The sequence below is a fragment of the Rattus rattus genome, chromosome 4 (assembly GCF_011064425.1).
Source record: "Rattus rattus isolate New Zealand chromosome 4, Rrattus_CSIRO_v1, whole genome shotgun sequence".
Lineage (NCBI taxonomy): Eukaryota > Metazoa > Chordata > Mammalia > Rodentia > Muridae > Rattus > Rattus rattus.
This window is the reverse complement of record NC_046157.1, coordinates 34,278,391-34,293,467: the sequence shown is the minus strand read 5'-3', so window position 1 is coordinate 34,293,467 and position 15,077 is coordinate 34,278,391. Positions and strand designations below refer to the sequence as shown.

General features: G+C 43.4%; 1 protein-coding gene across 9 annotated transcripts in view; it reads right to left on the bottom strand.

Annotated features, from left to right (window-relative positions):
* The window catches only part of Cd47 (CD47 molecule), a 60,754-nt gene that overhangs the window by 21,371 nt on the left and 24,306 nt on the right, over positions 1 to 15,077 (bottom strand). For all 9 annotated transcript variants that reach the window (XR_004387672.1, XR_004387671.1, XM_032900268.1 and 6 more), the window contains one exon: positions 9,494 to 9,583. Coding sequence is in view for 7 of the 9 variants with exons in the window: in XM_032900268.1 (XP_032756159.1) it covers positions 9,494 to 9,583 (90 nt within the window). In the remaining 2 variants the exon portion in view is untranslated. The remainder of the gene's footprint in view (positions 1 to 9,493; positions 9,584 to 15,077) is intronic.

Here is a 15,077-nt window from a genome sequence, read left to right as displayed (position 1 = left end):
AGAAAACAAATGTCCTTTTTAAAAACTCAGTAAGACAACTGGAAAAGCTAGGTAACGTAATTTTAAAATGAGAATAGAACAAGCAATAAACAAGTCATATCCATGTAGAATCCCAACCAAGAAAAATCCACAAATGTCTACTAAGGCACTGAAATAAAAACACTGCCAGGGTTCAAGAGTATCCATGAAGGGCATCACTGGTCCTGATGCAGGCTCAGTCTCAGGTGCCGTTTCCTTCGCTGAGACTAAATGTTTCAAACTGATAGGTCTCACCACATTTTCTTTTGTTCTCTATTGACTTTTTGTTTCGTTAATGATTGAAGTTTTTCTTTTTCATTAAAAAAAGGAAGGAAGGAAAGCCATTAAAGGTTACCAGAAATAAGACTGAGGCACAGAGAGCTGCAGGGTGAGAGAGAACATGCTTCTAGTGCCGCTTGCAAACTGACATCCTGTTTGCTGGCAACCAAGGGGGTGTGACGGTTTGGATCAGAAATGCTCCTCAAGGCTCAGGCACTCCATGTGCTGTTGGGGACCGTAATGCAACTTCTATGTCATGGAGCCTTGCTGGAGGAAACAGGTCGCTAAAAGCAGGCTTTAAGAGTTTATATATCCCCCTTTCTTCTCTCCCTCCCCCTCCCCCCTTTCCTCTCCCCACCCCCACCTGCTTTGTGTTTAAAGCTGAAGATGTGGGCTCTCTGCTTCATGGCTGCCATATATTTCTGCCATTATGATCTTTCCCTTTAGAACCATAAGCCAAGATAAATATCTCTTTCTTCTTTAAACTGTTTTTGCTCGTGACATTTTATCACAGCCACAGAAAGTTACTAATACAGTGGGGAATTGTTTTAAATGTTGTATTTGGTTTTAATTTTCTTTTACTGAAACGATGAACAGGTTAAATACAACAAAATCGGGAAAATACTTAACGACCGTAATAAAACTCTATCATGGAGACACCTGAGGACTTTTATGACTCTACTGCTCTAGTTCCTTTTCTGTTGTGATAAAACACACTCACGAAGAACGGCGAGGAGAGGAAAGGGCTTACTGCAGCTTACTGATTACAGTCTGCCACTGAGGAGCATCAGGGAAGGAACTCACCCTGGAACTTGAAGTAGAAACTAGGGAGCAACACTGCTTCCTGCCTCCTCGTGCTTGGCTGAATGTCTTTTTTCTTTTTTTTTTTTCCTTAGAGCTAAGGATCAAATCCAGGGCCTTGCACTTGCTAGACAAGTGCTCTACCACTGAGCTAAATCCCCAACCCCATGACTTGTCTTATAAAGCTGAGGACCACATCTGTACAGGGAATTGTGCTGCCCACAGTGGGCTTGGCCCTCCTACATGAATTATCAATCAAGACAATTCACTACAGCCCAATCTGATCTAGGCATTCCCTCAGCTGTCCCTTCTCAGGACTGTAGGCTGACAGGTAAAGCTAACTAGAGAGCCTCCCAGTCACTCTGATTGAGTGACAATCTCAGATCTAGTCACTTTCAGAGGACACAGTGGTCCACAAATCTGAGTCACTGACCCTCTTAGGAACCAGAGCACACCATGTGGCAAGATCCCTGGGCTTTGGTCGGGTCGGTTACGTCTATCTAGTCCTGAAGCTCACAAGATGACTGTTCTGTCCCACCCCTGCCTCCTCAGGGGTTTTCACAGCTTCCCCACTTTCAAAACTCAAGATACCAACTAGAAAGAAACTGAGTGTTTGGGTCACAAAAGACAAAGACCTACCTCAGAAAGGCAGAAACACATGTTTCCCTTCCCACCTAATTCAATATATATCCTGCTCTCCAAATATAGCATGAAAACTCTGCAAAAGTCGCAACATAAAAGCTGTTTCAAATGCACCACAATCAATCAAGCATTCATTAGCGACTCTTCCAGGTTAAATACAAAAACATGAGCAATTAAAATAAAGTAACAAGAATTTAGAATACAGTCTAGTTTCCTACAGAAACACTGGCTGGTATCATTCTTAGTAAAAATAAAAGTCTGAACAGCACATAAACTTCATCCCCTTTGGGCTTGGTAGGCAGAGTAAATAACGCCAACAATAGCAAAAGTAAATAAATAAATTAATTAATTAATTAATAAATCACTACAAAATATTACATCAAAGTCTTTCGGGTAATTTATGGTTGAATGTTGTGTTAGTTCTTGGTCACTGGTTCAACTACTATTTTCCAGGTTACCTAATTTTCTTAAATTAGGTATTTTATTAAATTAGCTATTGAAGCAAATATATTACTTGGTCCTAAGGAATCCCAGGCAATGGAAGAACATTTGTGTTTCTTGAGCAAACATTCAGAGGGAGTCTTTGCTCACAACGGCCACATTCGGCTGGTCCTCACAGCAGGGACGGAAGGCCACCTACTTAGCCAAGTTACTACAATGAGATCCCATAGAACCCAACAATCTCACGGGTTTCTGCTGTGATCTCTTCTTGTTGCTTAGCCAGTAGATTTATCCCTATTTATACAATTTATCGAGCCATTAAACACGACAGAGACGACATGGATTAAAGCAATTTACCCAACATTTAAGATAAAAATAATTTCAGTGTATTCTTCCTCCTCTCGTTTTCTTCCCTTTTTTTCCAAGACAGGGTTTCTTTGTGTTGCCTTGGCTGTCCTAGAACTCACTATATAGACCAAGTTGCCCTTGACCTCACTGATATCTGCCAGTGTCTACCTCCCAAGTGCTGGGATTAAAGGTGCATACCAATCTTAATTTAAAGTTTAATGTTTTCTTAACAGCAGGCTCCTATCAAACTTCCTAGTATAATTTTGTAGTGTAGCAGAATAATCCATGTGATTCCAACAATGTGTGTGCTTTTAAGATTTTTCCCTCTGCCAAAACTCCTGAAATCAACGCTTAACATACATAAGAAATAACGGCATTTAAGGTCTTGCTTTGTTTCTGGAGACAGGGTCTCACTATGTAACCCTGGATGGCTTGGAACTCAATTTGCAGACCAGCCTGGGATTAAAGTTTGTGCCACCATGCCTCTCCCAGAATATATATATATATATATATATATATTTTTTTCTAACATTACTGCTACCAGATACAGGAAAAGCAACTATCAGGGGAACCATATGATGTGACATTTTATTTGTTTTGTGATGCAGTTTCCCTGTACAACCCATGCTGACCTTGGATCTGTATCCCTCCTGCCTCTGCCTATCAAGTGCTGTGATCCCAGGAGTGTCCTGCCTTGCCTGGCACAATGTAACAGTACCAACCATAACATTGGCTATTCTTCTAATTCAAATATATGCTTTATAATTTCATATCATATGTACTATGGGATAGGTGGGATCATTAGAAAATTTTGACTGTGTATGCTGTAACATACCGGTTTATTAGTTCGAATCAAGGAACAAGTAACAGATTGCTTTATTCACCAAGAATTAAGTACTACCAAGCCTCAGAAGGCATAGGTCTAGTCTAGTCTGAGTTCCTTGCATACTAGACCTTTGAGAGCCCAGTGATCATAGAAGTTATGAGCTCTTCTAGCAACTTGAACGAGGGGTTAATGATATGAACAAACACAATTTTTCAGGTCTCTGCCACTGACACAGAGCACATAGTAAGAGGGCACATGAGTTGTGGCTGAAGAAATCTAGTAAAATAACCAAGCCAATTTGGGGTTAAATCAAATCTATCATGTTAAATTTTTACGAACCTCTAAAAATGAGTTACAGAACAGCCACACAGACCCATGCGGACTGTAGGCTACCTAGAAAAATCTAACACTTACTCAAAAGACACGACATTCAAATAGTCCCTAGCCACATGACTATTGAGAGGAGACAGAAGGTATACAGAGACAGAGGGAGATAAAATTTATATCAGATTAAGAGTAAATCATAAAGGGGGACAAACCATCAATTTAATTATTATACTGTTCTTTTCAGATAACTCTGGCAAAGTAATTTAGGATCCTTTGGCGTCCGTTGGGAAGAAACCAATATTATTTTCAATATAATTTGATAGAGTACGTATGATAACTTTTAAAATCAAAGTACAATTTCATTATTTAAACACACACACACACTGACGAAGGCCTTGTGGAAATGGTGCTGGAGAAAAGCGAACTGCCATGTATAAAGTGTTTATTCGCCCTTAAGTGAGTCAGAGACCCATAATAAATTCCACATCCGACCCAACTTCTCTGATGAAATAAGTTTATCAGGATGAACACTACAAAAGATCACATTCCTTGTCCACAGGCCTTGGGGAAAAAAAACCCAGCTTTATTTTTTATTTGAATATCAAATATATGAGCACAACAGAAGGGAACGTCCAGCATACATCTCCCGATGACAAATTATTCTGGTCTAATGAAAGGTTCCAGAATCTCAGAGGATACTGAAGAGCAGTGTTGTCCAGATTCTGAAGGTGTAAAGGGATTGGTGACCACATTTCTGTAAGAGTAGAAAGCTATGCTGTTGCTTGGCCCGGTTCTTCCTACAGTAAAGTTACTGCATAACTACATGGCTTGGCAACCGTATGAGCACTACAGGGAAGGACCGAGCCTAACACTGTTGAATAGAATCCATATTAAACTTAGCATAAATTCACATGATGATTAGGGGTCACCCACCAGGTCGCTGACTGGCTTTCTGTAATAATACTTGTCAGAATGATATTTTTGTCCTCTTATTTGAATAGAACTCTCCACGGCAATGTAGTGTTTGTCCTCATTTCTCCAGAATTATTTTTCCTATTCAGTAAGAAAAAATCCCTATCACATCACTTCTTTTACAAGTGCTTTCAGAGGCCCTGTTAACTTTCGTTAATCTAGGCTTTGAGGACTTACGTGAGACCTCAAGGCTCTTGTGATGGTGAATTGATTTCCTCCATTCCCAACCATGATTGTTAACAACATTTCCCCAAATAGCACCAAGTGATAACCAAATTCCTCGTGGGAGCAATTGTGGGTGGGGATGAGAAAGAAAAGCAAATGAAGAATGTCTAGAATCCACAGAAACACATCCCAGCAGCTCCCACTTTACCAGTTCTGGCATGCGCACATCCCGTGGTTTACTTGTGTGACTCAAGCCCTCCAAACACTGTTTGAAGTTTCGTTACCAAAGTGCAACCAGAGACTTGTCCATGAAGAATGCTTCATGAGACGTCTTTAATACACACCTCACAATATGGATATAAATAAAATGTCATCGTGTCACAACTACCGAAGACCAGCCGCTGCGTGGTTATGCTCAGTTCGGGCAGACAGCCAAGCACCTGGTTATGATGTCTCCAGTAATAAGCCCAAAGGCACTCAATGTATCATCCAAAAAGGAAACTGGGCAAGAGGGGGTGAACGGGGCCGGAAATGACAACTGTGAACACAGTGTATGACATTCAAATAGGCCCTAAGCAGAGTTACAGAAGGAGGACTGTGGGGATGCAGACACTGCCACCATGGAGAGCCACTCAAGAGACAGACGGGCAGCTCAGGGAAGGTGAACTCAGTATCATGAATGAAGTAAGGACCCTGTGACAATGGGAACATCCCTGAGGATGTGGCTCTGGAAAAATGACAAAAAACACACTAACAACAAAAGCCAACTTCCTCAATGGAAAACATCAAATAAAACACACACACACACACACACACACACACACACACACCACACACACACAAACACCATCGAATTCTGAAACCCGAAACTGAAAGTACAGTGGACAGGCTGCAGGCTGATATGAACTAAGAAGGGAGGTGGCGATTTACCTGGGGTGGGGGTGTCGGAGGATGCTTGCCATTTCCAAAGTCACAGAGTAAAACTAAAAGCATCAGGTTGCGCTTAACACAACATTAAATACTGACTTTTTAGCAGTATTATTTTTGTTTTCCATGCAGCTACAGTAGGGAAGTTTTAATGTTTTCAAAGGTTTTTTTTTGTTTTTTTTGTTTGTTTGTTTGGTTTTTTTTTTTTTGGCTGTATTTTTAATTTTTTTCACGGGCTCTTGCCCCGTAGCTCTGGTGTTTGCTCTGTAATGCTAAGGATCACAGGACTACACCGCCAGCGCGGCTTGTTTTGACAACATGTTTGGAAGGCCACTGTAGGACAGTAATTTCCCTTGGTATTATCAAGACTGTTGTGCAGAGCTCAGCTTCCAGAGTCAGGTTCATGGTCATGCGGCTGAGTGCAAACTAAAGATCATCTGTACAGGACGAGGCTTAAAGGAAAGGAAAACAAAGAAGAGATAGCCAGCATTCATGCTTAGCTGAGCCTTAAGCCTGAAAGAACTACAGTGCCATGTAGTACTTGAAAGCACCCATCAGCCATCAAAATGCAGGCAAGACCTTATACTATCACAGTATAGATGAAGAACCCCAAAAATCAGCCAGGAGCCGATCCACAGCATGACTAACTCTTGAGGTGATCCAAGACAATGGGTCTGTCTGCAGGTTTCAATTGCTGTGATAAACGCCCTGACCGAAAGCAGCTCATGGAGGAGAGAGTTTACTTCGGCTTAGAACTCTCAGGTCACGTGCCATCACCGAGGAAAGGCTACAGGTGCCCTGAGCTGTGCTTCAAGACACAGCTTTCTGTTAAACGAACTGTCTAAAAGGTGTACGTGCATAGGCTTCTTCTTGCAGTGTCCTCACAAATTCACATGCAGAGCCAGAGAGATCATTGAGAGAAATGCCCTGTGGTCAACTACGGACCAAAGTGAAAGGTAAAGAAAGAACCAGAAATCCAGAAAGGAAAAGTCTTGGTTCTGTGCTAACATACATGCATGACCACACAGGTGGGATAGCATGTCAGAACCAGGGTGAAGGGGAATGGCGATTGGCTGATCAGTCAACTGATTGATTGCTTGATTGATTTGGGCCAAATACAAGACAGGCAGACATACCATCTTGATGACACGGACTGACGTGTGGCGGCCTCCATGCCAACAGGCAGGGGCACACGCTTCCACACGTCAAACCTTTAGCTCAGTGCCCAGCAGTCCCCATGGGTACAGGAAGAATTAATCAGCACGTGAGGCCAACACTCTGTCCTATAACTAACAGTTTCATAGGCTCAGAGCGGTATACTAGATACTCATCCATCCTTCCTGCCAACACTCAAGACAAGCAGACAATCTGGTGGTCAACAACACTGTCTAAACCCAGGATGACCAGGAAACATCTGGGTGACTGTGGACAAACTGCCTGTCTCTTATCTACAAAACAGGAACAACAGCCACAAAAAACCTGGCAGAGTCCCTATGGGAAATCAATGGTTTCGGTGAGAGAACTTGGCACAGTGAGTGACGGTTCCTCAGAGCAAGAGCTCCTCAAATATTCAGCTGCAATTATAACTACTTAACTTTTAATGTGAGGCCAGGCCGGGTGAGTCAAGTCCAAAGGTTTGTCTTCCACACACCACTCTATCTCTCCCTCAGGCTCCTCCCTTGTCTAAGATGACCCAATATCAAACATTTCCCATAAATATTTCTTCAGGTTCATAAACATAGTCTTTAAAATGCCACTGGTATAATGAAAATACTAAAAATATCCAACATAACACTAATACAACACTGAGAGGTTGTTTTTTTTTTCCCCCACACATCAAATTAGTGTAAGGTTTTTTTAGAAGTGTAACAGTGTCAGGACCCTGAGATGAATGACGGACAGCGGTACTCATCAGAGGTAGCTGTAATTGACAGGGTGGATCTGGAACACATGTTGGCAGGGTTTATCTGCAGGCTTAAAATATTCCTGCTGCCTTAAGAGCTCATACGTTTTTATCAGAGTTTCACAGCATCAGAATTTGGGAACTTCCTTAATACCCATTAAGATGAAAGCTCAATAAAAACATCACACGGTCATAGCAGGAGAATAGAAGCAGCCAGGACCATACCCTGGAGACACTGGGACACAGGGAGGTACAAATACATAAGTGGTATGAGCCAATATACCATTTCCTTTTCTAGAGGAAAAACATCAAAGAAACAAAAACAGGCAGAAATGGAAGATGGAAGGGGAAAAAAAATCACCCTTATTTCTGGATATATCTGGCCAACAGATGATTTGACAGCTTCTTACACAGTGTACTCCATAGTCAGAAAAATAATCATTAGTCTTATACTGTCTAAATATGGCTGATCATAAAGAGATTCGTTTCTGATCCACTCCACTGAGAATGGTGCTGCTAATGATAATATCATAACCAGCAAACTTCTGTCAACCCAAATTCAACAGCACTGCTGTGAAATCACTGTATGGTTCTTAAAAGGCTGTTTCCTGCCTGAATCACAAGACGGCCCTGAAAGCCTGGGTCTGCCAATGTGGCTGAAAGGTTTCCCTAACTCCAGTGATCATGGAGCAGGGCCTGAGGCCATATCGGTCCTTTCCTTACTGAAATGCTAAGATGACTTCTAACAGCGTCTGCAGTCTTGGAGGTAAGGGCGATACGGTGTCTCAACAGTTGCCACTGTCAGACCTTGTTCCCCTCTTTGTCCATTTAGACATAACCTGGGGACATTTCCGAAACCACTAAGCATTTCCACAGCCCTGCGCATGGCGCAAAACTCTTCAAATAAACCGCCAGTCGTTTCCCGCCGGTTTTCATGTCTCAGACACAGCCTCACGTTCCAAGGAAGGAAAGAACATCATGAACTATCTATCCAGCAGGCACCCTCTGCAGTATTTCAGTCGCATTCGCCTCACCAGAGGCTGTGGAGCAAATTTAATTAGCGCCATTTTCTCCTTACCTGAATAGGTGTTTAGTGGTCCTCAGTGACTACATTACGGAGCTTACGGGGCAAATAGATCTTACATTTTAAAAGCTTGAAAGCTTAGTATGTCACCTCAGAACTTCACAAATGGAGTCAATTTCTCTTCCAACGTCGCATGGAAACACCGAGGAAATGCGGCACGCTCCTGGAGGAATGGCCATAGGCTGGTAGGTGAGTTGCTGAGCTAAGCCTGAACTAGAAGCATGGAACTGGCTACCCTGTGATGACAATTCTGTACTACTGCAGCAATCAGGGATGGCATCAGGTTTGGCCTTCAGGGATTCGGTTAGTGGCTGTCAAAGCCAAGGCCACAGAGCACAGGCTCCTCCTGTCGTGCACAAACGGGGCTGTCCACAGACAAGCTCCGACTGGGAAATGAGGCACAGAGTCCTAGGTCCCTAGAGCATAGGGACCCTTTTCTACAGGCCAGTTAGACAGAGCTTGTTAGCACTGATAATACCCAAGCACAGTGCTTCTCAACCTTCCTAAGTCTGTGACACTTAATACAGTTAACACACTTAGGACCTCATGTTGTGGTGACCCCCAACATAAAAACATTTCACTGGTACTTCCTAAGTATAATGATGGCTGTGAATCCTAATGTAAATATCTGATATGTAGGAGGATATTTGATATACAACCCCCAAAAGGGTCACAACATATAGGATGGGAACCATGGCCCTAGAAATATGCATTGTATCACTAATGCACAAATGGAAGAAAAATGCATTGAAATACTTACTTAATATACCAAACTTTCCCCAGAACAGGAGTATAGCCAAAATTGGGAAAATAACAATGAGGATCTTTTCATTTGTAGAAAACCACGAAACTGTGGAGAAAGAAAACAAAAATCATAATTAGTGTTTACTATACTCACTGCTAATGGTCTCAAATATATCCTTATTACTCTAGTAGAAGAAATAACTGGAGCTGTGGGCCATGGTTTACACACACACACATACACACACACACACACACACACACACACACACACACACACACACACACACACACACACACACACACACACAGAGGCAAAACATATCCCATGTATAACTTTCTCAAAACAACTTCTTTGACTGTATGTGGGATGTGTGCACCCTTGTGGAGCCCAGGGGTTAATGTCTGCTGTCTTTCTCAATAGCTTTCCAACTTGTTTTTTGAGGCAGGGTCTCTCTCACGCCTGAAGATCATTGATTAGACTGGGCTGTGGCCACTGAGCTTCAGGGGTAGAGCTGTCTCTGAGTCTACAATGCTGTGCCTCAGCCTTTGTGTGGATGCTGGGAATCTGAACTCAGACCCTCGAATTTGCTCCGCAACCACTTTATCCACTGACCCAGTCCCATAGAACAACATATTTTCTTCAGGAATCCTACAGTTCTGGTTACTTGGGTTCGCCTCATCACAATCCCCTGTCCTGTGTGCTGAGGAAGGGCCAGAAGCAGTAGAGAACAGGCTCTGGCCACACTGCCAGGCATGAAAATCAACTCTGACTCAAAGTCTGTGTGACTGTAGACAATGTCTGAACACCTCTGTGCTTCAGTCCCCTTGAATGACATAGACTCTATTTGTTGAAGGAATTTCTACTACTAATGAAGACTGTACATGCAAGGGCATAAGCCACTTGCTCAGTGACTGTGAAAGGCAGGTATCGCCTGTTTGTTTCTTGAATACCTGTGTGTGCCTGATTAAGTCACCAAGGAACAGTAAGTGCTCCTATCAAGCCTGACGTGAAGCAGGTAAAGGAGCTCTCAGGCCCTTCTGATTACTGTGACTAAGACCAACACGGGTGTCCCTGGCCTTTTCTCAAACTGGCTCTGGAAGAGAAGACTTATAAGCCATCGACTTCAAAAAAGATAGCTTTTTAAAAAAAGAATTATATAGTCTACGTCTATGAGTACACTATCGGCACTTCAGACACACCAGAAGAGGGCATCAGGTCCCATTACAGATGGCTGTGAGCCACCATGTGGTTGCTGGGACTTGAACTCGAGACCTCTGGAGGAGCAGTCAGTGCTCTTAACTGCTGAGCCATCTCTCCAGCCCCCAAAAGATAGTTTTATGTAAACACGAGGACCTGGGTTATTAGGGAAGCTGCTTAAGTGTATTATAGGTCACATGGTGAAGATGTATCCTACTCCCCGCATCCTGTATACATGGAGCTTAGACACCAAGATTACAAATGGGACTTGTGCGCAACATTTACAATGTTAGGTTTTACTTCAACTGATAATCCCATTGAACTGAAATTTTTTGTGTGAATTCTGTCTTTCTCTAACAATGAAAACAAGTAAACTCACTGAATGATTTCAAAGTTGCCTGTACAGGGGTGTGTGCTAGATGAATGTCCCTTTGCTCCTGGCTCCTGGCTCCTGCCCCAAGAGAACACTGGCATTCCTGAGATCAATGCCCTGTATTCCTTCTGCCCTTGATGTCAATGCAGAAGCCCGTGGGCTCTCATCCACAATGACAGCCATGTGTTTCCTATATTAGACTTACATACTAAATACTGGTGAAAGGTCTCTATCAATCCCTATAATGGAACTGTAAATCTATCCTGCAAATACCAGTGCTTCGGAATCTAATGTTCTGCCCTAGACACAATATATTTGCTGCTGAAGATAACGAATATTCCAAATTAGTGAAGTAACAGTGTACTGGCTGGTATTATGTCACTCTGACACAAGCTAGAGTCATTGAGGGAGAGGGAACCTCAACTAAGGAAATGCTTTCACCGTATCAGCCTATGGGTGAGCCTGTGGTGTTTTTCTTGGTTGACAATGGAGGGCCCAGTGGCCAGTGCCATGCTGAGGCTAGTGGTCCTGGATACTATAAGAAAGGAAGCAGAGGGGTTGGGGATTTAGCTCAGTGGTAGAACGCTTGCCTAGCAAGCGCAAGGCCCTGGGTTCGGTCCCCAGCTCCGAAAAGAAAAAAAAAGAAAAGAAAAAAAGGAAGGAAGCAGAGCAAGGCGTGAGGAGTACGTCGATAAGCAGCCCTCACTCATGGCTTCTGCTCAGTTCCTGCCCCAAGTTTCCTGCCCTGAGCGCCTGTTCTAGCTTCCCTCGATGATGGAAATAAAGCCCCCGTTGCATCACAGCGATTGAAACCCTGTGACAAATGCAATGTCAGCTTTTGATGCCCATTGGTTGCAGATCTCTGAGAGAAATGCTCATAGATATCATGAGTGTCCAACTGTGTGACTCAGTATTCTTTTATACCACTTCATACAGCTTAAAAATCCTAGCAGCAAAGAAGTAAGGTACTACTCTTCTGCAAAGATGTGAACAAAACCTTGGGGCTTAATAAGTATGCTCAGTCAATTCCGTTTTCCTAATCATGACCTTCTATTATTCTGCTTTGAGTTGTATAGGTAAGCTATTCATTTCTGCATGATATGTGGAATTATTAACTTAAAGAAAAAGAGGCACAGTGAATTAAGGACCTAAGTACCTTCTGTTTTCAAACCCCTCCTTCCCTCCGGTATTCCCACCACCCTAAACCCTCTCACTAGGCTTCCTCATTCCAGCCATGGTCACTCCATGATTTTTTTATTTTACTTGACTCTTAGGCTAAAATATAGTCTATATGTAATCTCATGTTTAACTTGAGCTTACAATCCTGTCCCTTCAACCGACCTTTTCCTCCTAAACACCAAACAATCTTAGGACACAGTCGCAGGAAGCCATGAGCAAAAACAGGTCTTTTCAACAACAGTTGTCTCTTCGTTTTCAGTTATCCGACCAACATTCAAAGAAAGCCCAGCATAGATAGCACCCTCCTCGATACAGTAGCAGATTAGCACAGGGGATGCTGACCCGACGAAGGAACACAAGTAGAGAAGAGATTCCTCGGGGCAGTGGTTTGGGCAAGGCCTCTGGGGGAAGGAACTGACCTGAGTCTTGTGTGTGAAGGAGCCTGTCATGTCAGGACTGAGAAGAGGAGACAAGCACAGCAGTCCAAGGAGCCAAATGGATGACCCCATGGATGGAGTCTAATGGCACAGTCTAGACTGGAAGGGTGTGTGAAGGCAAGATCATGACGGCTTTCACAGCGTGTTAGGGCATAGAGATTTAAGTCCAGGAGTGATGGATGGCATGTCATTGAAAGGTTCTTATGATGGAAAGAAAACACACACACACACACACACACACACACACACACACACACACACACACACACGTGTCCAGTAACATCTTACAGAAGTTGGTTCTCTCTTTCTACTATGTCTGTCCGAGGGATTGAGTAGTCAGAGACCTGGCAGGGAGTGTCTTTACCAGCTGAGCCATCTTGCTATCCCACACTAAATTAAAATGTTTGTCAGTACTGCAGGATGGGCCACAGGATCACGTCAGGCCGGGCAGGTTCCTGGGAGCTACTGGTGCCTGGTGTCTATGCAAAGCACACCAAGCAGTGTGTGGCAAGCTGGAATGGTCCCAGGCAAGCCACCTGGCACAAGAGAAATCGGGACTGAGCTGCTGCGACCGAGTCGATGACTACTCAAGACCTGGAAGACTCTATGCAGACGTAATGAGGCATGGAAGAGCGCAGTTCATGGAGAGAAAATGATACACAGCAAAAAATATTACGGCCAAAGGTTGTTATTAGGAACATATAAGAATCTGTTAGAAATTGATGCAAACTTCACATACCCTGCCCCCATTGCCACAAGATGTTTGCATGTTCCCTGGTGGCAAGTATTCGGGGAAGGGTGGCAGGGAGATGTCGCCAACTCTTGTTTAAAAAGACAGCCACAGATTTCTGCTGGAGTCTAGGTCCTGCCACAGCCACAAACGTGTTACCTTTCTCTAATCTGTTATGCTGGGGAAATGCCGATTCACTGAACTGGATATTTAAAAATCAGTTGAGCTGACTGGAGAATCAATTGAGCTAGGCATGGTGGTTATAGTTCTATAATGTCAACGCTCAGAAGGCTGAGGCAGAAGTATCATGAGTTCAAGGCCAGCCTGAACTACATAGCTGGACCCTGTCAAAAAAACAAAACAAAACAAAACAAAAAAAAACCACTAGGGGAAAGCTCCCAATGTTTTATATAAACCCATCTAGATGTCCACTGAGCCACTGATTTAAAGAGGTGTTGTCAGGTGCCATTAACTCCTCCTCCCCAAGGGAAGTGAGAGACCAGGCACGTCTCTAAGATCCATTTCAGTTCTGACTTTCCATGGCATTAAGGAAATTAATTAAGCATAAAATGATCTAAGAACAGTATCTCAGAATTCGGAAAGATACTCCAAGGACATTCACTCTGCTTCTACCTGAGCTAGTGCCGACAACTCTCCCCTACGTGCTCCCAGGCGTCCGTTCCTCATCAGGAAGAAGGCAAGCAGGAAAGTGAACTTCTTATATCAAAAAACAGACGCGATACTATCTAAGGAGGGTATGGTCTGTAGCTCAGTGTTTAACCCTGGCCTCCAATCTGTGAGTGACACTCAAGATGCCACTTCTGCAAAATGGGCCTGCCTAAAAAGGTGAAGGGACCATTCCTCTTCCTCGAATACATACATGCACATACAGGTTAAACAACACTGTCTCTTCTGGCCTGACAATCCTCTCCATAAAAGCCACAGACTATCTATCAAGATAGATACCAGGCATGAAGATCCCCTTTTGAGTTATTGGTAAAGAGTGTCCAAGAGACTCCCGAAACATCATAGGCTGTTGCTGCTGCATATGGTTAGCTCCCAGAGGCTAAGGCTAAGACTCTGTTGCTGAAGACAGTGTGAACTTCAGACAGAGGACTCGGAGGACCTGAGATGGATCTGCCTCAAAAGCCTTCTCCCTGAGGACTAACTTCTATGGAAGGAACTATGAAATCTTGCAAAGGAGGGAAGCAAACAACAGTGGATGCCTATGAACGACCACAACGACCCCAGGGGTGAAACAGAAGTCCATATACCTTGGCGGTAACCAAAGCTCTTTAGTTGGTCCTAAGGCCTGCTCGGCAAGAGGGAAACTCTGCTTAGTACTGTAAACCTAGCCAACTACACAGGGCTAGTGTGGTGTCATGGATCTTGGGGGAGAGCCCACCACAGCCAGGTCACCAAACTGGCATAATCCCTGAAAACAGTCTACGTATTTATCTGTGTGTCCACAAGTAAGTGTATTTCCCACACTTCGCCAAAGGAACTTTTCCTTGCAACAGAGTCCATTATTAAAAAAAAAAAAAAAAAGCAAAAATCATAGCTGATGAAAATGCAGACAAGAGACTGTGCCATGTCCAATCCCAACAGATATACCTGTGATATAACTCCTGCACGTAAGCCTCGGGGAATTTTTGCTGACTTTGGGGCAGAAAGACAGAAAGC